Source organism: Pseudorasbora parva, chromosome 16 (genome assembly GCF_024679245.1).
Source record: "Pseudorasbora parva isolate DD20220531a chromosome 16, ASM2467924v1, whole genome shotgun sequence".
NCBI classification, from domain to species: domain Eukaryota; kingdom Metazoa; phylum Chordata; class Actinopteri; order Cypriniformes; family Gobionidae; genus Pseudorasbora; species Pseudorasbora parva.
This window is the reverse complement of record NC_090187.1, coordinates 35,231,180-35,256,664: the sequence shown is the minus strand read 5'-3', so window position 1 is coordinate 35,256,664 and position 25,485 is coordinate 35,231,180. Positions and strand designations below refer to the sequence as shown.

The 25,485-nt window shown below is 38.2% G+C and overlaps 1 protein-coding gene across 1 annotated transcript in view; it reads right to left on the bottom strand.

The window, feature by feature from the left end:
* The window catches only part of smad3b (SMAD family member 3b), a 24,065-nt gene extending 8,720 nt beyond the window's left edge, over window positions 1-15,345 (bottom strand). The window contains exons 1-3 of the mRNA XM_067420499.1: window positions 14,914-15,345; window positions 273-466; window positions 40-168 (exon numbers count right to left, since the gene is read on the bottom strand). Of these exons, the coding sequence (XP_067276600.1) occupies window positions 40-168; window positions 273-466; window positions 14,914-15,116 (526 nt within the window). The 5' untranslated portion in view covers window positions 15,117-15,345. The remainder of the gene's footprint in view (window positions 1-39; window positions 169-272; window positions 467-14,913) is intronic.
* Window positions 15,346-25,485: the final 10,140 nt, after the last annotated feature.

Sequence of the window (25,485 nt, the reverse complement as noted above, 5' to 3'; positions counted from 1 at the left end):
TGTGATTTTTAGAGAGAAAACTGAAAACTTGTTTGTCACCCGGTATATAGTTGCTCGGCGGCTCAATGCCCGCTGGGAATATGGTGTTCTCTGGGATGGAGTAATCATCCAGCGGAGGGAAGTCTGTGGGGATTTCAGCATGCCGAGGAACCAGGACTGGAGGCAAAACTGCCCATACACAAGGGGGGGGAGGTGTATATTTATGTATCCCAATAAATAACTCAAATTATGGAATTATAAATAATTCTGATTATGGAACAACTGGGTCTAACCTGGTGTCTCCACACGTTGGTAGTGGTAAGGGTTTACACACACCTCGTCCTTCTTCATGTAGAAAGCAAACTCGCACAAGTCTACTGCACGCAGTTCATGGTGGGACTGCAAGTCAGGCCAGCGCCACAGCCGGCAGTAGATCACGTGGGGGAGGCCTTTTCTGTGAGATACCTGCAGACGGCCATCCAGAGACCTGCACATACAGATCAGGAGACATTTAAACAACCAGTCCCATAAAAGTTAATCATTAACGCAAGAATCATTCTACCTTCTTAATGCTGAGAGTACAATAAAGTTACAACATGACTAAAAAAGTCCATTCAAGAATGAATGACTCGTTCTTCAGTGAGTCATCATTTAGTCAGGGCTCGACATTAGCGCTTGTCCGGGACAAGTGGATTTTTTGAAGGGACAAGTGAAAAAGAATTTTACTTGCCTGACGGACAAGAGCCTGAAAAGAAAAAATAACTAGCAAATCACCAAAATGCACGAATGATTGTGCATCAATTAAGTGTAAGTGGCGATTGATAGTAATAATAATAATAATAATTCATTACATTTATATAGCGCTTTTCTAGACACCCAAAGCGCTTTACATATAGAAGGGGGAATCTCCTCAGCCACCACCAATGTGCAGCATCCACCTGGATGATGCGACGGCAGCCATATTGCGCCAGAACGCTCACCACACACCAGCTGATTGGTGGAGAGGAGACCTGTGGTGGATAGTGGTGGATAATAATATACGATGAACTGACGATAACAAGGTCGTGCTGTTGACACTCGTGCAGCCTCTCGAGGAGAAATTATGAATACCACTAGAGTTGAAAATACCACGACTGAAAATGACCAACTTTCATATGACAGTTTCATTAACAATTCATTAACATTCACTTAAATTTACATTCACTTTAAGTCACTTACATTTTAGATGCAATATTGAGTGCTTTTGTTCGATTTCAGCAGCGAAAATCGTTCACACACAGCAGAACCGTAACGCGTCGCACAGCAATAAGTGTGTTACTGACCGATTCAGTGTTTGAATGAATCGTTTGAATGAACGACTCAATGACTCACTCATTAAGACAGTCACCTGCTGCCACCTAGTGGAGGTTTTAATGTTTAAACATACTTTCCAACATATCTTATGTGTCTATTCAAAACTACAAATCTCAAAACATTATTTAATGCAGTTGTAATTTTTCAGTGTAAATTATTTAATTTTATTGTTAACAGCCCTTATAGTGTCTTAATTTAATTTAATGTATTGATAAATTTAACAATATAACAATATAAATTTAACAATATAAAATTAAACCTGAAGCATAGCCTATATTTAATAAGATTAGGGGGAAATGCCATTTATAAAAGGTAAAAATATCACAAATTTGAAATGATTCAATAAAAAAATAAAAATTCACAAATATGCAGATTTAAATATGTCAAAGCTGATTGAACACTGGTGAGAATATTGCTTCAGAATAAATTATAGCTACACACACACACAAAATTTAAAAAATAACTTTTTTCCAGACAAGCACATTTTTTACTCGGACAAGTGAATGAACGATTTACTTGTCTGAAGGACAAGCACATGAACATGCTTAATGTCAAGCCCTGATTTAGTAATGTCCAATTCAAACTAAGAACTGTGCTAGTAACCATTATATTTTACATGATATCTAAATCTATTTAATTACAAACTGTTTTTACATATGATAAAGTGGATTCAAAGTAAATACTCTGACCAGTTTGGTTGTAATAAGTAGTACTCTAATTAAAAAGGAATACATAGAAATATATATAGGCTACACACACACACACACACACACACACACACACACACACACACACACACAAGTCAAAATATGTTAAGGGGTAATAATGGAACAACAGTTTTAAAAAGTGATATTTCACTATTATTTACAATAGGATCTGCATTTTCATGGGTTTAAATCAAATATTTTTGTTAAGAGACAGTGAAAACAACTTTGTGTGTCAAAACCACTCCTTTCCTGATAAAAGTAAACATGATTTTCAAAAGTCAACGACTCTGCGAGAGCTGAATGAGTCTCAGACTCAGAGTAACATGTAATTTATTTAAGCCACGGAAAAGAGTTCATTCCATAAAATAAGTACAATGAACTACAGAAAAAGCATTTCAAAAGTCTCCAGCCGTCCAGCGCGTTTTATAATTACCCGTATTATAATGAACATAGCTCACCTTCACACACGTGGCTGGCTGCCAGCTGGAATATCAAAACTAAAAACATTGACATAACACAAAAGGACATCAATCACTTCACTCAACACTAGGCAACTAAGAAATAATCATTATTACTTCACAATCCATCTGTTTACAAATCCACATCATTTGAATATTACAACATCGAGGTCTGTCAAAAAATAACATGCACAATACACATAGTATTTACTGTATGAGAAGTAGAGGTCCAGCGAGTAGCCGAATTTCCTGAAAAACCCACACTACCAGATGTTTTGACTGTCAACACTTTCCAAGAAGGGAAAAAATGGCAGCCTAAGCGACTTCAAAATGCTGTCTTGCCAGAGACGATAACATAAGTAATGCATAACACCCACAAGTATAAATTTGTTACTTGCTTAAATTGAATCAGGTAACTGAGTAAAATACTTCACACTGCATGCTAAACAGAATAAATGGCAATCAAATTGAAAAACTTCATCAGGTTAGTAAACATCATTCAGCGTGTTGGTTTTGACGGACATTTATGTACAAACTACGCATTCTGATTCTGACTTTCTTATTCGAAGAGTTTCAATCATTTTCTTTTTCTCATAATTTTGGCAATAGATTAACTATTAAATGAGTGATCTTTAGATGAATCCCTGTAATCATCCAATTTGACTCTCATTTGCTGATTTAATATATATTATCAACTTGAAATGTGATTTGTATTATTTATCTTCTCAGTTGTTTAAAAGATTAAGGCAATTATAAAAGTTTGATCAAATGTTTTCATTTTCCTATAAAAGATGATAAATTTGTACATGATTTGTTACATTTAATGACCCCTTAGCAGATTTGATCTTTTTTATAAAGAAAAATATGTAAACAAATAATGTTTTTGTTTAGTTATTAAAGGGGAGCAATTGAATCGCAAATTGTATTTTTTTGTGTGTGTATCAGAGTTTTAACAGATTCCGTATATTAGTATAATAGTTTAATAATTATAAAAACAGTTCAGTTAAAAATTTTCAAAAACACATTGCACTAATGTACAACGTAATTAAAGTAAAAGCCCTATAAATCTTGCCATGTGAGTCTTTTAATAGCCTTGCACTGGGTCATTCATTTTTCGCAGAATTCAGGATATTCAAATGGTGCAAGAGAGACCCTTTTAGTGAAAAGTGAATCAGGCCTTATTTTCATAAAGAGGGGAGAGGTCACCGGTTGTGAGAAGAGAAAGCCGCAGAGAAAGCATGAATCATCCTCATTCTATTGTGGTCTATGCATGCACCATGACAGCCATTACTAATGAATTTCATCACAATAATGCATGTTCACCCTACATCGGGATTATCCTAATTCATTAAAAAACTCAGGCACAGAGGACTGACAGAAGATGAACAGAGAAAGCGAGTGAGTGAATATAGAGGAAGTACATGGCTTGAGTTCAGTAGGAGGGGAAAGACAGCGTGGCAGAGCAGACACTGAGACGAGCGCCTGCACATTTTTTCCAATGTAATGTTTGCCTAGTCATTCAACTATGCACCAGCAGTATGAATGCCAGCATTCTGCACTAGAAATGTCTGTATTTGCCACACAGGCACATACAGACATGTATGTAATATGAATGTAAATTTAGCTTTAAAGGATACTTCACCGCTTTTTTTATATTTAACTATGTTATTCCCTTAACCAAAACGAGTTGATACATACCCCTCTCGTCACAGTGTGTGCACTTAATCGCTCTGACGCGCGGTGACATTCTAATAGCATTTAGCTTAGCCCACTAAGTCCAGTTCATTCACTGTGGTACCAAACAGAGATCAAGTTAGAAGCGACCAAACACCTCCACGGTTTTCCTATTTAAATACAGTTACACGAATAGGTGAACGGGTTAAAATGCAGCTATAATGTATGGCGGAATAGCACTTCTGAGAGTACTTCGACTCGGTGTAGTAAAAGTCACTCCCTCACATCTCCCCCTCCCCCCTAGTGACAGAAATGAGAGAGGGCGGGGGAGATGTTTCAGCCGGGACTTTTTACTGCGCCGAGTCGAAGTACTCTCAGAAGTGCTCTTCCGCCATACATTATAGTTCCATTTGAACCCGCTAAGAAAAGTGCCACGTTTTATTTAGTGTCACCATACTTATTTGTTCAACTATTCGTGTAACTGTATTTAAATAGGGAAAAAGTGGAGGTGTTTGGTCGCTTCTAACTTGATCTCTGTTTGGTACCATAGTCAATGAACTGGGCTTAGTGGGCTAAGCTAAATGTAGGGCTGGGTTTCGATTCAAATTTCAAGAATCGATTCCGATTCTCAAGATCTTGAATCGATTATCATTATTTAATTCGATCCGATCCGATCTTCGAGATTTAGATAAGTGTTTTTGAAGAAAGCATTTTTTTCCAGCTGTTACCTGAATTACAGGACTGTAGTTATGCAACATATTGATACTATTATTATAGACATTCAACTGCATTCAACTGCAGTATTGATGGTTGTAAAGAACAATCCCCCTTCCAGGCTGCTCTAGTCAGCGAACGCGCATTGTGGAGCTGTGCTGTCGCGCCCCGTCATGACAAGGCAGCCATTACAACTTCCTTGGCAGTAAGAGCGCGCTGCAGTGAGAATGGCTGTGTTCTTCAGCACGGTGACGGCGGTATAACGTTAGGCCGCGTGTCCACCAAAGCGTTTTTAGCCAGCTGAAAACGCTAGGCGCTCAGCTGAAAACTCCTCGCTGTGAGGGCTTGAGAGCGTTTTGGCAGGCAGCGTTTTTTCTCCTCAGTTGAGACTTGGTTTTTGTTATGATACGGAAAATCCGTGGAGGTCTTTCTAATTTCACAGGTAGTTTGTTCCTGTATTGATTCTATATAAAATTGCAGATACAATGTAAAGTATTTGCTCTGGCATTTGTTTTAAATCATTTTGTTCCGTTATTATAGCTTGTTGTCATCTGATGACGACACGCAGAATGTGGCAGTTGGTCTGTGTTGTATTTGTCCCGCCCCTCCTCCACTGTGATTGGACGGCTGGGTGAAAAGTGACAGTGATGAGTGCTGCGTTTTACTCAAAGTTGAACATTCTTCAACTCTCGGCGACCAGTAAAAAACGCTGAGTGCTCAGCGCGTGAGTGTGAAATACTCGTTTAGCACCTCGGTGCGCTCCAGGCATTCTAAAAACGCGGCGCTCTCATCGAAAACAATTGAAAACGCCAGCCAGTATTCTCTGTCCGCTGCGTTTCTGGAGTTTTCTAAGCAGCCATGTTCGTTGTGTTAATGTCCTTCCACCTCGCGCGCATGCGTGAATTCAATGCAAATCTTGACGCGGATCGATCTTTAGAAATTACTATGAAAAACTATTCAGAATTGGTGAATCGATTTTTTTCAACCCAGCCCTAGCTAAATGCTATCAAAATGTCACAGCGCGTCAGAGAGATTAAGTGCACACACTCGGATGAGAGAGGTATGTATCAACTCGTCTTAGTTAAGGGAATAACACAGTTTAATATGAAAACGCGGTGGAGTATCCCTTTAACCCAATAGCACTTAAAAGTAGCGGTTGACTATTTAGCCACTCTTATGTCACTCCAAAATGGAATGCTGTATTTCTTTCCATGGAGCGCAAAAGGAGAATATGACCATTAAAACAAAAGTTTATAGGTGACCACATCTGTCAAGCTCTAGGAATTACAACAAACACTGCACAACCATCACAACTCTTCCGAACAATACGTTAGTTTTGTGTGAAACTGCAAATCTTGCCCTCGACTGTAGCTTTAAAAATAGAGCCTTTCATTGGATTGCATCAGGTTGGACGCCAATTACATCATTAAACCATATGGGAGAACTAGAGAAGGGAAGATTTTACATTTCAGGATATTTAGAGGGTCACTAGAAATTATAAGATGCCTGATTTAAATATGAAACTGAAATATGCTCGTGTATCACAGAAAAATAACAGCATGCCTGTTTTTTGGTAAACTATTCCTTTAATTGGCTCTTTCAACATCTACACCAAAATCCCATTTAAAGAAACAAGTCAGCCAACTGCATATGGCTTGAATGCAACATCAGACAAGGCACGAAAAGCTGTTGACCAGACCCTCTGTGAGTTTGCAACCTGACAAAGAGAAGACAGATTATCCCATTGTCTGGCTCATTCCACGGAGACAAAGCAAAGTCTTGGAGACTCCCACAGCCAATGCCACAGCTCAGCTGAAAACAGACACACAATTCCAATTCCTTCTGTTCAAGTCATATTGACATCCAGACTGACCTGAAAGTCACACACTAGAACTCATTCACCCTTCTGTCAAAGCCAAGAGCAACCGTCTATCTGTCCCACCCCCTCCTGTACACACACAGCCTCTCTAGAATCAACACTGGCGTCATGCACAACAACATGACTAAAACCAGAAATCAACACTGCAAAAAACAGGCGTTTTAAAATAAAAAAAGGGAACCAGAGAGGGTTGAGGAGGGAAGACGAGGAGTGTGCGGCTCACCAGTAACCTCAAAGCTTCCTCTCGGAGCAGCAGTGTTTGTTGTTCACCCACATAGGCCTATCTCACACAATTCACATCTGTAGAGTCACACTAAATCAATTAGTCATCATCTGACCCCTAACCTGACCTCAGTTCTAACCTGTTTTGCCATGGAACTTTTTATGCTGCTGACTATGCCGTTTAAGGAAAATGTTATACTGTACTATTTGCAAAAGCCATGTGCGATAACATGGCTCCCTGCTATCTGCACACATGCTCTGATAACAATAGGACTATACATTATTTGGATAACTAGTCAAAAATGTAATCTGTTGAATCTGATTCTCTTCTGAACCAGAACTTTCCTTTCAGTGCTTCCCTACTTAGGCCCTGTTTATACTAGTGCGTGTTACGCTTGGTGTCCTGTCCACACTACTCCGGAGACTTTTGGAAATGCTGCAGACCCATTTTATTTTGAAAACTCCGGGGATGCGTTTCAGTGTGGATGGACCAAAACTGATGGTGCGTCCCAATCCATCCTAAATAGTACTCGAAAATAGAATTAGTATGTCCCAAATCATTGAATGTTGAAATTAGTATTCCAACGATACATGGGTGAACTACCATTTCCGGTCGTAATCCAAAGTGCAAATTAATGCACACTCTAACGGCTTATATTGCCCGCAACCAATTTTCCCTCTGAGCTGCACACTTGTGATGCCACGGGCGCGCAGAAAGAATAAAATGCCGCGCAGATGACAGACGCAGATGGAAAATGACGGGAGAAATCCATTTGATTGTACTTTAAATTAGAATTAATTCCAGTGCTCTGTTGAACAGCTATAGAGTTAGCATCACTAGTGTTAGAAGCGGTGAATGCGGTTTACAGGTTTCATAGAAAGAATGATGCCGCGTGTGAACGGCAGCGAGCAGGGGCGTGGGACTGGGGGGGATAAAGGGTACTGAGTAACCAGGGCCCGAGGCAGGGGGGGGGCCTTAGAAGTCAGTTTTCTATACATACACATACATGGTACGGGGGCCCAGCAAGATGGTTTGTACCCAGGGCCCAAAATTTGGTGCTACGCCCCTGGCAGCGAGTCATGTTTGCGGTCCAAATAGCTCAATATGAGAGGCAATGTGAAATGCTAAGACATGTGAAATACAACGTCATCTTGTTTTAAAGAAGAGAAGCTTGATTAAGTGTTGGAAAAAACGGATGATGGGCACAGCACGGTAACAAAACAGACATTTACATTTAACGTACAGACCCACCACAAGTGTAGCGTGAAAACTCAAAACACATCAGTTTAAATAGACATGTGTGTGCGTGTGTGTGTGGTTTGGGTTTCAGAGATATTTAAATATCTATAAAAGTGTTCACATGTTCCCTTGAATGCAGTCAGCCTTTGGTGAGCATAAAGAGACTTATTCAATAACATAAAAAATATATATCATTTTATATATATATATATATGTGTGTGTGTGTGTGGGTGTGTGTTAATTTTTATTATTATTTAATTATATTATATTATAATTAAATAATATAATTATTATATATGGTTGGCACCCCTCATCAGATCCACTCCTCAACCTTATCTCCGCTCATCTTTGACAGCCAGGTCATCACTTTCTCCTCCTCAGTCACAAATCTATGGGTTCGGTTTGACCCACAGCTGACCTCAAATGACCACATTAAGCACATTTGTAAAACTTCCTTCCACCACCTTCGAAACATCTCCAAACTCCGTCCCCTTTTAACCTTTCCAGATGCAGAGAAACTTGTCCATGGCTTTGTCTCCACCAGGCTGGACTACTGCAACGGACTCTTCAGTGGGATTTCTGGCAGAAATATCCAGATGCTTCAATACATCCAGAACAGTGCTGCTAGAGTCCTTATGAGAGTCCGTAAATATGATCTCACAACTCCCATCCTACACTCATTACACTTGCTTCCTTTTTCATCCTGGATCGACTACAAAATCCTCCTGCTCACACATCACCGGACATGCACCTCCATATCTACAGGAACTCATCAGTCTGAAATCCTCCACCTGCACCCTCAGATCTTCAGGCCACCTGCTTCTTCAAGTCCTCACCACCAGGCTTCATACCATGGGAGACCGAGCTTTCTGCTTCGCTGCACAGCAGCTCTGGAACTACCTTCCCAGTGAGCTGAGAGCAGTACAGAGCCTGGACCAGTTTAAAGCTGAACTCAAGACTTTTCTGTTCAGAAAGGCTTTTATGTGTTGATTGTTTGTATTTGTCTTTATTTTTACTTTTTTGTCTTTATTTTTACTTTTTATATATGAATGAACACCGAAACGTCTTGTCACGTCTTTTTTATGTAGTCCAGTGATTTTAAAGAGAACCTCCAGGATGTTTTAGAAAGTCATGCATTTACATAGTCAAGATCAGATATTAAAAGCCTTTTATTAGAAGCCATTTTCAGCAGTTAGCATGTTTAGGTTAGTGGCTCTCAGCATATCTGTGCTCTATTTGAATACGCGTGTGGAGCAGGAAGTAGTGTAACCTCAGAAACTCAATAGAAGCCTGTGAGCAGGTGATGATTTCCTGCTCGTCCTGTTGCACACATGTGCAGTCTTCTCTTTGCCACCCAGCTGGCCAGTAATGCAGAGAATATTTCATCCAGAACAACAGAAATCAAATATGTGTAGGGAGCATCAGGACCTCACAGATTGTATGTCTCAGTTGAGTATATTCAAACCAGCTTAACGGCAACCTTTTACACTCGACCACAATCCAGAGAACAACCCACGCCCTTCACAGACCTTACACTGCATTCTTGATCTCTGAATAACCCTGCCACATAGTGTGTTAAATAAACACACTCTCATCTGTGTTTAAAGTACACAGAAAGTCTGTCTGAGTTTGAGTGCGAGACATCCATGGAGGTGAATGTTTTGAATGGTGTGTTGTGGGTATTTGCTTACAGGTCAGGAGATGTAAAAACATGAGAGATGTCACAGTACTTTGGAGGTTTGCTTGACAGAGCATTGAAGACAAGAGAAGAGAAGCATACACATTAATTTCCTGTGTGAAAGCTTCTTTAAGGGGCAGGATGTATGTGGTCAAACTGTTTACTGTCAGAATAAAGCTACATTGCTGTTACTGGGGCGGTACCCTAAGGTACAAATCGAAAAGGTACCTTTAAGGTACTAATACGCTCTCTTAAAGTACTGATATGTACCTTTTAAGGTACTAATATGTACCATTTAGGGGTGAGTAAGGTACGAAGATGTGCCTTTTCACTTTTGTAACTTAGGGTACCACCCCAGTGACAGCACTGTACCTTTTTTTCTGAGAGTGTTGAACGGCAACATTTAACAACACAGACACTAATGTCAGGCACAGCCCTCAATTTTCATGATCCTGACATACTTTTTTATAAAAGTAGCTCATATCTCTGACAACGCTCATACTTTATTAAAAGTGACAATTACCAAAAAACAAAGAATACATGTCAAGTCCTAAACTTCAAGAGAGATACAACAATTATGAATATACACCATTGTATTAATAAGCATATACATTAGGCAGCAAGTGAACGTTTTGTCCTCAAAGTTGATGTGTTAGAGCCAGGAAAAATGGGCAGGTGTAAGGATTTGAGAGAGTTTGATGAGGGCCAAATTGTGATGGCTAGATGTCTGGGTCTAGCCTGACAAGCCAGACCCTCATCAAGATGTTTGGTCTGGAAACTCACCATAGACAGGGCTCAATCCGAGGGCGGGATAAACGGTTGTCTTTCAAACTCCCTCTGCACGCGATAGGATAGCGCTACCACCAACCAGAGCAACGAAGGGGAAACAGAGCTTGTTGATAGATTAAACATTCGCTGTATCCGGTCGGCTAAACTCCGAACACATCTTCCCTTTTTAAGAATGACTTCAGTGCCGTTCTTTGTTCTTTTCTCAGAGAAAAGCTTAAGTCCAAGTCTTCCGGTCAAAGCTGATTCGAAAGACCGCCGCCGTTCGCCAGTTTCTGTGTTTACTAGAAGCACGCAAACGCAACTCAGCCATCGTCATTATGGCCCCGCCCACTGACTCTATACACGATGTGATTGGCCCGGCAAGAATTAGGCGAATACAGCTCAGAAGGGTATTGAGAGTTGCTAGACGACACTCGCGGGCAGATTAAATTTGCTGCCGCTAGGGTGCGTCTAGATTTCTAGGCTAGTCTGGGTCAGAGGATCTCCAAAACTGCAGCTCTTGTGGGGTGTTCCCCGTCTGCAGTAGTCAGTATCTATCAAAAGTGGTCCAAGGAAGGAACGGTGGTGAACTGGCAACAGGGTCATGGTGTGGACAAGGCTCATCGATGCACGTGGGGAGCAAAGGCTGGCCCATGTGGTCTGATCAAACAGACAAGCTACTATAAAAGTTCATGCTGCTACCTTCATAGATAGGTGTCAGAAAAGACAGTGCATCGCAGTTTGCTGCATATGGGCCCATGCTGACCCCTCTCCACTGCCAAAAGTGCCAACAGTGAGCATCAGAATTGGACCACAGAACATTGGAAGTTTGCCTGGTCTGATGTATCATGGATGGCCGGATGCATCATCATGCATCGCTTACCTGCGGAACACATGGCACTAGGATCCATTATGGGAAGAAGGCAAGCCGACGGAGGCAGACCATGTACACCCTTTCATAAAAACAGGTATTCCCTGGTGGCTGTGCCTCTTTCAGCAGGATAATGCATGCTGACACAAAGCAAAATGTTTTGAGGAATGGTTTGAGGAGCATGAATGTGAGGTGTTCATTTGGCCTCCAAATTCTAGATCTCGATCCAATCGAGCATCTGTGGGATGTGCTGAACAAACAGGACTGATCCATGGAGGCCTCACCTTACAACGTACAGTACTTAAAGGATGTTGCTACTAACATCTTGATGCCATATACTACAGTACACCTTCAAAGGTCTAGTGGAGTCCGTGCCTCGACGGATCAAGGCTGTTTTGGCAGCGAAAGGGGGACCAACACAATATTAGGACTGTTCTGTCATAATGTTATGCCTGAGTGATCAGTGTATTTCTGATTCTATCACAGTGGAATTAACACCTAACTGGAGTTCAAGAAACATTAACTTTCAAACATTAAACAACATCAAAACGGCCTAATGTTACTGAATGAAATGTTGACCCATGAAGAGGTACAGAACTGTGAAGCTTTGGGGATTGTTTTGATCATCTTTCTGAATTCAACAAGGACGTAGTCTTTGACAAAATGTGATTTTCTCAGCTTTTTTATTCAATTCAATTCAATGTTGCAGTTTTTTGTATTAATCTTACTCATATTCAAGTGTTAACAAGAAGCTTGAATAAACCCTGATTTGTTCGGACAAAATTTTCTGTATTAAAAATCTCAAAAATAATAATATTGATACTGACATATTGTGAGAATCATTTTGGTACACTAGATGACATCAAACACATGAATTAAAATCCTCAAAGCCTTTGGGGGGCAGTGCTGGAGTAATTCCTGAACTTTGCCAAGCTAGAACGGAGGGATGCGTGAGGAAACCAAAAGGCGAACAAGAACATCTCCCATTAAGCTGCCAGTGGTAAGCAAGCACAGCGAAACGATTAAGCAATTCCATCTGAACTGCCATAATCTGTGATCTCTAAACATTGAAAACAATGGGAAGATGAGATAGGATAAGAATTGATGCAGATTTTGCAGAATTCTCTGCTCTTATCGACACAGATGGTAAGGTATGCACTTACGTGCTCAAGTATGTGACCCCAGGCTCAAATGCTGCATGCTGATATCACCTCTATTTATTAACACCATGTTAGTCACCAGGGGAATCCCACTGAGATTTCTTGACCTGATTCTCAACCATTCATCTGTTTACACAGACCTTTGTGAACTGAAAATGTTCTTAACATGACTTCTCAACATTGTCGCTATATGATAAATTAAAATAAGCTGATAACATCACTGTTTTCTTCAGAACGACTGTACAGCCAAATCTAATTTTGTTGCAATATTGTCCTGTTTGTAACTGTGAAGCTGCTTTGAGACAATCGTGATTGCAAAATCACTATAAAAATAGTTGATTGATTGATGACTTTTGGTAATTATTAACTAGTCAAATTTATTTTCAATTACTGAAAATAATTGGCTCTCAATAACTATAAAAAAACTAAATAATCAAGACAATACAATTATTGTGCCACATCCTTTCTAATGCAGTAGTGCAGAAAGTCCCTTTCTAATATATATTATTAATTGGCTTAATCAAGCGGCCCTATTAATAACAAATTAAGCTAGTTTTCTAACCCATGATAAACATTTATGTCAAAGTCCCCTGTGTCACCTTAATATACAAAGAAAGCTATAGTAAGTCATTTGTGCATTCATTTCCCTAAAAACTGCAGTTTTTACAGATGTTTATCTGAGAATACCAACCACCGAGACAATAACATTGACCCAACCAATTGCATGAGTTTGGGTGAGACTATCTGTTTGTCTGGCCAATGGCATACAGAGGGAGTGGTACGAGAAACATGTTTGGTAATCAAAATAAATGATGCATTAAAAGCCTTTGGACTTCACCTATGTAAAGCATTTTTTCAATTAGAAATCTCAATATGATTCTTCAATTTTATCTAGTTATTATGCACCAAAATTATTGAATGAAAATGACATAAAATTTGATATTATCAAGCTAAATTTATGCATATCGCTGTTCTCAACAGCCACAAAGGCTTTGCGTTTTCATTTGTAGGGCTACTAATTCTCCAAATCCTTTTACCCATGACAAAATGTCCTGAGTACAATTGGATAGAACTACCACAGTGGTTATGATATAACAAGCTTTACTCTCCTCCGTCACCACCATCAAGGGCACAGGGCACTGTACACTGATTTACTGACAAATTTGATAACTATATCAAGGCATGGACGATGTAAGTAGAGTAACACTAAAGACACAAAACAACATGTAATTTACCCAATAACATTAAAACTACATAAAGAGCCACCACATCCTCTACCTGCAATTAGGCTACTTTTTTTAAAAAATGTACCTCACTGGCTAAATGTTTACTGAATGGCGGCGTTACTTCAACATTAATTAATCAAGGTTTGATCAGTAAACTGTAAAACCAATATCCCAGCGCTCAAAATGTATATTTGTAAAAAACAAACTTGTCTGCCCCAGATATCACAGACTGTTATATAAAAGCTTAGCTTGACACACAGAGGTGTTTGGCATTTTATTTACTACGAGCCTGAACCTTTTTTTTTTTTTTTACAGTCTATGGCCTGAACATTTAACTTTATCGTAGCCCCTTAAACTGTCTGTCTGTTATGAATATAGATGGGTGAAGTTTATGGCCATCCATATAAGCTTTCAAAACCAACTCAACAGTTAAAAGTACCGAATATGTCTTACCATAATCAGCTATTATTGTTAGCTATCAAGTGCTAGCTATCTGAAACTGGTAAATATGAGAACTTGAGAAATGTTTCTTCTCTCGATACTGTGTCAAACAAGATATGACACTGAAAAGCAACAATGCAACGCAATAATGGCTTTACAAGCTAGCCAACGACGCATTCACTATAGTATAACTTCCAAAAATGAACGAGATGGTTTACTGGCAAACGAAACGGCAAAAAACTGCTGACATAAGTACTCAACGCTTTAACAATTTTAAACAGTATTAGAAAAGTGTGTTAAAGGGAGAATACCCGCTGGCTTTCGCTAGTTAGCAGCGTTAGCCTCATAGTTCATGGTTGTATATGGATGTATCTGGAAAAAAGAAAGGGGGAAAAAAACTAGCGAGCTGTGTCTAACGTTACATAGACATCTTTTTTTGGAACCGAATTTGCTTTCGAAGCGTTCAGAATGGCATAATGCCTACCATCTGGGTAGGAAGCTCACGGTTTTAAACACAGCCTAACGTTACTGTGTGTAAGTTACCTCGGTATAGTGATGCATTTGGTGTTGATATTCTGGGTGGTGATGGCCTTCTCCAACTCCTCCAGCTGTCCTGTCTTCTTCAACTTCTTCACCAGACTTTTCACAGCCTTCTCACACCATTTCTCCTCCTGTCCGTTCTGCTCGCCCTTCTTCCAGCCCAAAAGTCTCTTTACAATCGGTGGCGTGAAAGGCAGTATAGACATCTTTAGTAAATCAACAACAGCTCTAAATATATTCCTTATCAGGGGACTACAAGGTATATGTTTTAAAAGACGTAGCGTCGATGGACCTGTTAAATGGCCAGGTCAAAAAGAACAGAAAGGGGTTTTATGCCCATTAGAGTCACTTTGCCCGGATGATGAGAGATGTTCAGCCCCTCATGTCTGTGGAAAGTGAACAGCAGCACAGCACAGATGAAACCCGGCGAGACGCAGCGCTGTCTGGACCGCCCCTCCTCCTCCTCCTCCTCCTCCTCCTCCTCCTCCTACTCAGTTCAGAGCTTTAGCTTTAGAAATTTTGGAAATAAAAACATAACACTTTAATTTACTATCCTTGTTACACAAGTTACTAATCCTAACCCAGTAGAATGCTGGTCATGCTGGTCACCCAAATGAACGGTCATTCATATAGGAAAAACGAGATATAATACATTTTAGTGTCAAAAAGATGTAGGCTAGCCTATAGGCTATATTATAGGCTATTCGCTGTCAAATCGATTGATGACGATTAATCGCATCTAAAATATAAGTTTTTGCTTACATAATGTGTGCGTGTGAGTAGGCTATCTAATATTAGACTCTAATAACAGAAACTACTAACAGAACTTTTTGTTTATGTGTGTGTGTGTGTGTGTGTGTGTGTGTGTGTGTGTGTATATAATAATAATAATAATAATAATAATAATAATAATAATAATAATAATAATAATAATAATAATAATAATACATTTTATTTATAATGCACTTTATATTAAACAAAATCTCAAAGTGCTACAGAATTTAAAAAAAAACAATCAACAACAATAAATAAATAAAACTGAAAAATAAAATAAAATAAAATAAAGAAGTAGCAAGTCAATTAAAAGCTCTGCTAAATATATATATATATATATATATATATATATATATATATATATATATATATATATATATATATATACACACACACACACACATAAACAAAAAGTTATGTTAGTCGTGATTAATTGCAATTAATATATATTATATTATATTATATTATATTATATTATATTATATTATATTATATTATATTATATTAGGCCTACTGTCAATACATGCCTAATATTAAGATTATTTGTATTTGAATTATCTTGCATAGAAAACGTTTAGTGCGGGTTTAAATATTATCCTTCAAAACTGCTTAAATATAACTTTTACCCCAAAAATGGTCTAGCTTGGATTTTTAATAGTCTTCATTGCATGTTGATTGTATTTTATTGTTTATTTAGTCATGTTTAAGCTTTTTTTGGGGGGGGGGGGGGATATGCATTTAGTTTTATTTGTTTAAGCAACATGCCTCACTTTTAAAGCAGTTTCATTCCATTCCACAAATATGCTGAAAAATAAGCTGAAACTCAAATCAAACTGATCGAATGAGTGGATGCTGGAAAAAATAGCTTTTTGAGACATCATTATTTGGACGTGAAGATCTGACTCACTGGTTCTGGACTCCTGACTGGGTGGGAGGGGGCAGGGTCTGTGACACCAGCAGTCTTGTGTGCACTTGCATACATATTCAGGCCTGTTGCAGCTTGTCCTCGGCAAGCACATACAGGGAATGTCCCGAATCAGTTCACATTCATTCAGGAGAAGGCTGACAATTCAAGCCAGCTGGAGGGGGTACAAGAGCTTTGAGTCTCTGTCCAACACTCTCCTCTGTGATACAGTAATCAAGACATTTTAGATCAGTTGCTCAAAATGGATCACAAAAAAAAAAAAAATGTAGCTGAGAATCCCATCATTCTTTCAACATTTATTGAGTAGTTCAAATATTAAGCAAGAATTCCCTGAAAACACTGCCTTATCACCCAGTGCAATAAAATCACTCATTTTTAAAGCCATGTCCTATTAGAGCAATGTGAAAGTAAAAAGAAATGGCATGTTGGTTGCCCCATCATGTGAAGTGTTGATGCATTCCTTGTTTTACAACCCACAATGCAAGGTCCTAAAATAGTGGACCCCTCTCAAGCTAACCCTTTGATCCCCCCAATAAAAGTGATTTAATTTCACCTTGAATGCATCCTGTGGAAATTGTTAAGGTGACTCGAGTGTGGGTATTTTGATCTGTTTGTGGGCTGTTCAGTATGTACTGAATACCATTGCCCTCCCCCTGCACTTATGATATAAATAACTCTACCCAGAGGCCCATACTGATAGTCCCCTTTTCCTTTTATCTATTTTTACCTTACCATCAATGGACACCATGTAATAACTTGATGCTGGGCTCTGGCACGGATTCATACTTCTTCAATTCGATCAGGTCTAAAGAGAACTATTATAATAAATATAATAAATAAATAAAACTGTTATAATAAAATATTAGTGTGGGAAAAACCTTTACTAACCTTTTCTGTGCAAGGTTCTATCCAATTTTACAGCTTCAATGCCATGACAATGTAAAATGTAAATCCCAAACCAACCATCTTTAGAGCTCAAATAATTATGGCTACAACTAGTCGATATAATCGATAATGAAAATCATTGACACCGATTCTCATTATCGATTACTCGGGTCTGCTCCGTGCTCTCTGTATGCAAAGCTAATTCCAACAGTCAAGCCAAATTATGCCCTCTGTCAAATGATAACCTAAACCCTCACGGTCTTCCTCTGACTTCGCACTTTACGACGTAATGCTGTTTTGACTGCTGGGTAAAATTCCTCTGCGTAGCTCGCAAACTTGCTGAAGTGAGCATCGAGGGCGCATGGCAACCGCAAAGGGAGCCCCGCACATGACGTCCAAGAAAAAAAAGAAGTAATTTGTGTGCACTATTTACTACTTTATTCCCTGTATTTGCTAAATCGTGCGGACATTTGCTATTTTGTTCCCTCGACTTGAGTGTGGGTATTTTGATCTGTTTGTGGGCTGACACAGTTTTGAAAAATGCTATAAAAGTGGGCGTGACACTCACACGCAGCGGCCATTTTAAGTTCACAAGACTGAAAGTGCACAAGTGTGCCATTTGGGACAGGGCCTTAGAGTATGGGGTGTCTGTGGAACAAAAGAGGCCGTTTCTAAACTTGTGGGTGTTTTCAAACTGATGGGTGTTTATAAACCAGGCAATGAAAATGATCCCCTTCACCTGATCCCACCCTAAACCATACCCACACTGTGATGCTGGAAAGGTAACCTCTCTCTCTCTCTCTCTCTCTCTCTCTCTCTCTCTCTCTCTCTCTCTCTCTCTCTCTCTATATATATATATATATATATATATATATATATATATATATATATATATATATATATATATATATATATATATATATATTCCTCACTAGTGCCTTCGAGGATCGGTTGAATGAGGCATCTATGTAAATAGAAACTATGATTGCGCTAAGATTTTGACCTTAATTAACAGAAATAATGGCGTGGGGAATACTAGATGAGATTCGTATGACATGAGGTAAAAAATAAGAAATACTGTTTGGGTTCGGGTGTCTTAAGACATCAGTGTGTCGCTACGAGCCACAGGGTTCAATATGGATCCTTATATCTATCTGTTTATAGTGTCACTCATAGAAAAACACCCCATTGACATGCAAGCAATTATACTAGCAATGGTTGTAGTTAAAAATCTTAATTTGTGTTCTACTGAAGAAACAAACACACCTAGGCCTGCATTTTGGATGCCCAGGGGGTAAGCAGATAAACATAAAATTTTCATTTTTGGGTGAACTATCTCTTTAAACTTCACTGAACATGTAATTCAAGTATTTTATAAGAGTAGTAAGTAACTGTAAAGAGATAACAGCGTGTAATTAAGATGTAAGACTTTATATTTTGCTTTATTTTTTGCACAACCATTTTCATTTTCGTTTTTTGTTCATTTTTGTAACGGTAGATATTTTCACAATATATATTATTTCATAGCTCTCAGCTGACACATTGGTTTGAAGGACAGCATAGGGCAAGATGTGGAATAGTAATTTGTCGGTTATAAATAACCATTAGTTGCAGCCTTACAAATGATTACATGTTTTTAATAGATCAATTAATGTTTTTTGTATAATACTATGTGCTGGAAAAATATACTTCCAAAACTCTCCACATTCACCTCCATTGTAAATATCTCCCTGCGGCCAGTAACCTCAGTTTTCGCCTCTTTTAAAGACAACAAGGGGTAAGTCAAGAATACATCTTTTTGTGGTAATCAGCATTATGCCACAAATGCTGTCAAATGAGCATACCTGGGCTACATCCTAATCACATACTCTCGAGTAGGTACTTATTTTCAATAAGTAATTACCCAGTAAACACAGAACCATATGGTTCTCGTTTGGTTATTTTTGTGGGGAACCAAATAAGAACATTCTGGAAATGTTCTCTATTGGTTGTGTTTTTGTAACCCAAAGAACGTTCCCTGCAGGTTATTTTTGGGTTTTATTTTACAACCTAAGAGAACGTTCCCTGCAGGTTATTTTTGGGGTTTCATTTGATAACCTACAGGGAACGTTCCCTGCAGGTTATTTTAGGGTTTTCATTTGATAATCTACAGAGAACGTTCCCTGCAGGTTATTTTTGGGTTTTAGTTACCAGGAACATCCAACACGCCCAACGTGCATCTGTGCCATGTGCTTCGGACCATGTGCTCAGATTGGTAAAATAGGGCCCTGTATTATGCATGCCAGGTCAGTAGTTGGCGATGTCACTTTGTCAAGAAACACTCTGCAAACACGTAATACACATGTGTATAATGTCACTGTTTACACAAATTCACATTTTTGTTGTTTACATGGAGACAAATGTTTTCAGCTGAATATGGGCTTGTGTAAACATACCCTTATTTTTAAGTATAGTTTTGTTCCTGTTGTTCCTGTGCTGTCCGATTGGCACTATGTCTGGCCCATTGTCTGCCTTATTAGTTTCTACCATTAAAGTCCGATTGATTTCGGTGAACCGGTTCTTTTCGGACAGTTCGGCTCAATGACCCGGTTAAAAATTGATTTAAAGGTCCCATTCTTTGCGATTCCATCTTTCAAACTCTACAGGGAAGTCTACAGCGAACAGCCGGTTTGGACTACAGCCCTGTACTTCCAGGTTTAATGACGCAACTAAAACCGTTTGTTGACGAACCCTCCGCCCACAAGAACACGCAAATTCGGGGGCGTTATCCTTTTGCTCTCGCAGGTCGAGAATAGGAAGCGTTGTTTTTGTAGAGTGTGTTGAGTCAAATCACTTTTGTTTGGCCTTCCCACGGACGCTGTACGTAGAGATCAATGAAACTATGTGCAGCACATTTTGCTGAGGATTGCTTCCTCAATCTCAATCAGTTTAATGCCGGATTCGCAGAAAGATTATTCTTAAAAGATGACGCAGTTCCCTCTTTGTCTGGAGAAGCCGTTGTTTATGGTGGACAACCGGTAAGTGTATTTTATTATTTAAGTCGGTCCGTTTAACAGTTTATGTAACTCATGACACAAAGTGCAACGCTGTTTAGCTTTGTTAACTAACGTTAGATGGTAATTGAAACTAATCCAAAAGACATAGTATATAAAAGTGTAGTAATTCATTCAGACACCATTGATTAATGGTGTTTGTAATGATCAGTTTAAACTACTGAATAGACAGCTTACCAATCTGAAACATCCAGCAAAAATCGTTCCTGAGCAGGTTGTGATCGATCCTCTTCGATATTCTCCGGGTCTAATTCCGGCTCAAATTGATAAGGCAATATAGACATTTTTGCAATAACATTGAGCACGCGTATCTGGTATCTACCTGTTATGACAAGAGGCGGGACCTTTCCGGGCAAAGTGTGCTAAGCTGCTGTCCAATCACAGCGCGGGAAGCGCTGGCCTAATCAGAACTCGTTACGTATTTTTGAAGGAGGGACTTCATAGACCAAGGAAATCATCAGGCCGTTTTTAGGACAGAGGAAACAGCGGTATACAGATAATTGTGTGAAAAATACAGTTTTTTTACACGCGAAACATGAACTCATGTTATATTGCACACTGTAAACATAATCAAAGCTTCGAAAACACACGAAGAATGGGACCTTTAAGCAATTTTGAGCGTGGCATGGTTGTTGGTGCCAGACAGGCCGGTCTGAGTATTTCACAATCTGCTCAGTTACTGGGATTTTCATGCACAACCATTTTTAGCGTTTACAAAAAATGGTGTGAAAAGGGAAAAACAAGGGTATGCAGCAGTCCTGTGGGCGAAAATGCCTTGTTGATGCTAGAGGTCAGAGGAGAATGGGCTGACTGATCCAAGCTGATAGAAGAGCAACTTTGACTGAAATAACCACTCATTACAACTGAGATATGCAGCAAAGCATTTGTGAAGCCACAACACGCACAACCTTGAGGCGGATGGGCTACAACAGCAGAAGACCCCACCGGGTCACCGGGCACCACTTATCAGGAAAAAGAGGCTGCAATTTGCTCAAGCTCACCAAAATTGGACAGTTGAAGACTGGAAAAATGTAGCCTGGTCTGATGAGTCTCGATTTCGGTTGAGGCATTCAGATGGTTGAGTCAGAATTTGGCGTAAACAGAATGAGAACATGGATCCATCATGCCTTGTAACCACTGTGCAGGCTGGTGGTGGTGGTGTAATGGGATTTTTTCTTGGCACACTTTAGGCCCCTTAGTGCCAATTGGTCATTGTTTAAATGCCACGGCCTACCTGAGCATTGTTTCTGACCATGTCCATCCGTGACCACCACGTACCCATCCTCTGATGGCTACTTCCAGCAGGATAATGCACCATGTCACAAAGCTCGAATCATTTCAAATTGGTTTCTTGAACATGACAATGAGTTCACTGTACTAAAATGGCCCCCAGTTACCAGTTCTCAACCCAATAGAACATCTTTGGGATGTGGAGGAACGGGAGCTTCGTGCCCTGGATGTGCATCCCACAAATCTCCATCAACTGCAAGATGCTATCCTATCAATATGGGCCAACATTTTTACTTTCAGCACCTTGTTGAATCAATGCCACATAGAATTAAGGCAGTTCTGAATATATATATATATATATATATATATTCATATATATATATATATATATATATATATATATATATATATATATATATATATATATATATATATATATATATATATATATATATGTACACACACACACACACACACACACACACACACACACACACATATATATATATATATATATATATATATATATATATATATATATATAAAATATCTTACTGACTGCAAACTTTTAAATGGTAGTGTAGCTTTATTCCATCTGAAAAGAACTCTTGGTAAGATCAAGTTCATGTGTTTTTGGGGAGGGTGAGGAGGAAGCAGCGTGTTCTGCCATGTGCCGTCTGCTTCAACCCGCACAAGCCCAGCACCTGTTTCCACCCCAGGGACTTCACCGGGACAGCTGGTACAGAGTGTGGACAGAGTGTCAGTGTGTGTGTGTGTGTGTGTGTGTGTGTGTTGGGGGCAGATGGGCCGAGGGAGGCTGAGCAGGATGGGAGAACGGCAGAGTCTCAGGTCCATGGCCAGAGTGAAAGATAGCTGTGGACAAAAGGCAGAGTGGATGGCCGAATGAGTAATGACCGCAGACAATCCGATGGATAACAATGGTATTGTGCCGGACTCCACACTGGGTATATGGGAAGCAGTCCGGATTTGAGGGGGAGTGGGAGGATCAGCTGGACTTTACACAATGGTGTGAATAGGAGGGGGCAAAGGATTATGGAGCTTTTGTGTAACCACAATAAAACTTAATAACATTGATGGAAACCTAAAAGTGATTGTGTGCTTTACTGCGAACAATTAGATTAGAGTTTTTTTTCTTTTTGACATATATATATATATGTATATATATATATATATATATATATATATATATATATATATATATATATATATATATATATATATATTTGACATATAGATATATATATATATATCAATAAGTAGCCAATTTTGTTTTAAATACCAATGAAATGTGTATACGATACAGGTTTTAATAGATGGGTGAGCAGGGCTCCACTTCAGACTTATAACTGCAGAGTGCAGACCATATGCATCAGTTGCACCACACAAAATCTGGGGCAGCATCAGTTGTGTCTGAGCTGTCCCCCACCCACACCCACACCCCATCCCATATCATTCTCCCCTGACCCCATAATAAACCCCTCAGACACACTCCTCCATCATACACACTGTCCATCCAATAATCTGTATTCCCAAATACCATTTACTTATTTCCACACAGACTCATTGATAAAGACTGTGCTTTCTGCTGTCTGACTTTGCAACTATCAATAAAACTCAATGGCAACCTGATATTAATCCGTTTACCAATTTTACGTGTAATTCAGGTTTTTTTTTTATTTTCATTGCAACACCATTGACTATTGTAGGCAGAAAAAAGAGACTTAGTTAGGCCTAAATCTTACAAACCATTTTTTTAAAGTAATATTTTTGCTTAAGGTGATTAATTGAAAAACACTTAATATGTTACCTACTTTACAAACCTATACAAATAAATCACATATAAAAATATTAAGATCTGAAAACTAAGGATTAAAACTCCATTTATGAAAAACATCCTGTTGCAAAGCAATGCTAATGAAGGGCTGTATTTTTAAAAATAGCAATGTCTCCACCTAGTGGTCAACTAAAATATTGTGATATTTTCTTAATTTATATGAAAACATATTTTAAAACATTAAACATATATATATATATATATATATATATATATATATATATATATATATATATATATATATATATATATATATATTAAAAACATTACATTTTTGTTTTTCAACAAGAAAAGCATAAGTTGTTATTTTCATACATAAAAATTCAGTCATTAAAAGGCTTTAGCTGTTTATGAAGTATTAAAATAGCCTATATATTGTTTTTTTCTTTAATGTAAATATTTAATTTACATACAAAAGTTTGGAGTGAGTATAGTTTTATTTTAAAGAAGTCAATACTTTTATTCATTTATAATCATTTATAATATATATATATATATATATATATATATATATATATATATATATATATATATATATATATATATATATATATATATATATATATATATATATATATATATATATATATATATATATATATTACTGTTATAAATGTATTCTGCATAAATCAGAATATTAGAATCATTTCTGAAAGATCATGTGACATTGAAGTCTGGTGTAATGAAGCCAATAATTCAGCTTTGACAATAACTTAAAATTTAAAATGTGTTATTTTAAATGTGTAATAATACATTACAATATTGATATTTTTACTGTATTTTCAAAAACATTATTAAAATGCTAACACAGCTAACACATGTTTTACACAGAAAGATCCTGAGTTACTTATAACTGTAAGCAGTAACTCATAAACGTACTATACTGCCCTTTTCATACATTAAACAGATATAAACTTAAAGGGATAGTTCACCCCAAAATGAAAATAGTCCCATAATTTACTCACCCTCAAGCCATCCTAGGTGTATATTACATTCTTTTTTCAGACGAATACAATCTGAGTTATATATAAAAAAAAACATGTCCTGGATCTTCTAAGCATTATAATGGCAGCCCAAAATTTGAAGCTCCAAAAAGTGCATCAATCTATTATAAAAAGTATACAGCTCCGGGTGTCATGAGTTTGGTTTGACTCTCCCCCTCCTGCTATTTTAATCAGTGCTCTCTGATTGAGCCCGCACCTGTTCCTCTTTGTGTTCGTTTTTTTTGGGGCTATATTTAGTGCCTACCTGTTTTTGTAATAAAGACCTTCTGAAGTGAATCGATGCGTTTCTGTAAGATAAATATCCATATTGAACCCGTTATAAAGTAAAATATCAATATACTTGACTTCATGACTACTTGACTTCATGTGTCACACCAGGTACGTTATTTTCGTAAGTTAAATACAGAAACCGGTCATACCGGAAGTTAGATTCTTTAAAACGTGTTAAATATGGATATTTTTCTTACAAAAATCCAACGATTTGCTTCAGAATGCCTTTTATTATGCCTTTTATTATACATTTAGAATGCCCCGGAACTGTATGGATTACCTTTATAATGGATGGATGCACCTTCTTGGGCTTCAAATTGAACTGCCATTATAATGCTTGGAAGAGCCAGGGCATTTTTTTGTATTGTATTCATCTGAAAGAAGAATGTCATATACATCTATTGCTTGAAGGTGAGTAAATCACGGAGTGATGTTCATTTTGGGGTGAACTATCCCTTTAAATGAGCTTTCACAATCAACCAATCAATACACTCTCAGTCAGAACCTTTTAACTCCGGAATGATTTAAAAAAAAAAAAAAGTAATTATCCAAACATAATCGTTAACTGAAGCCCTACTG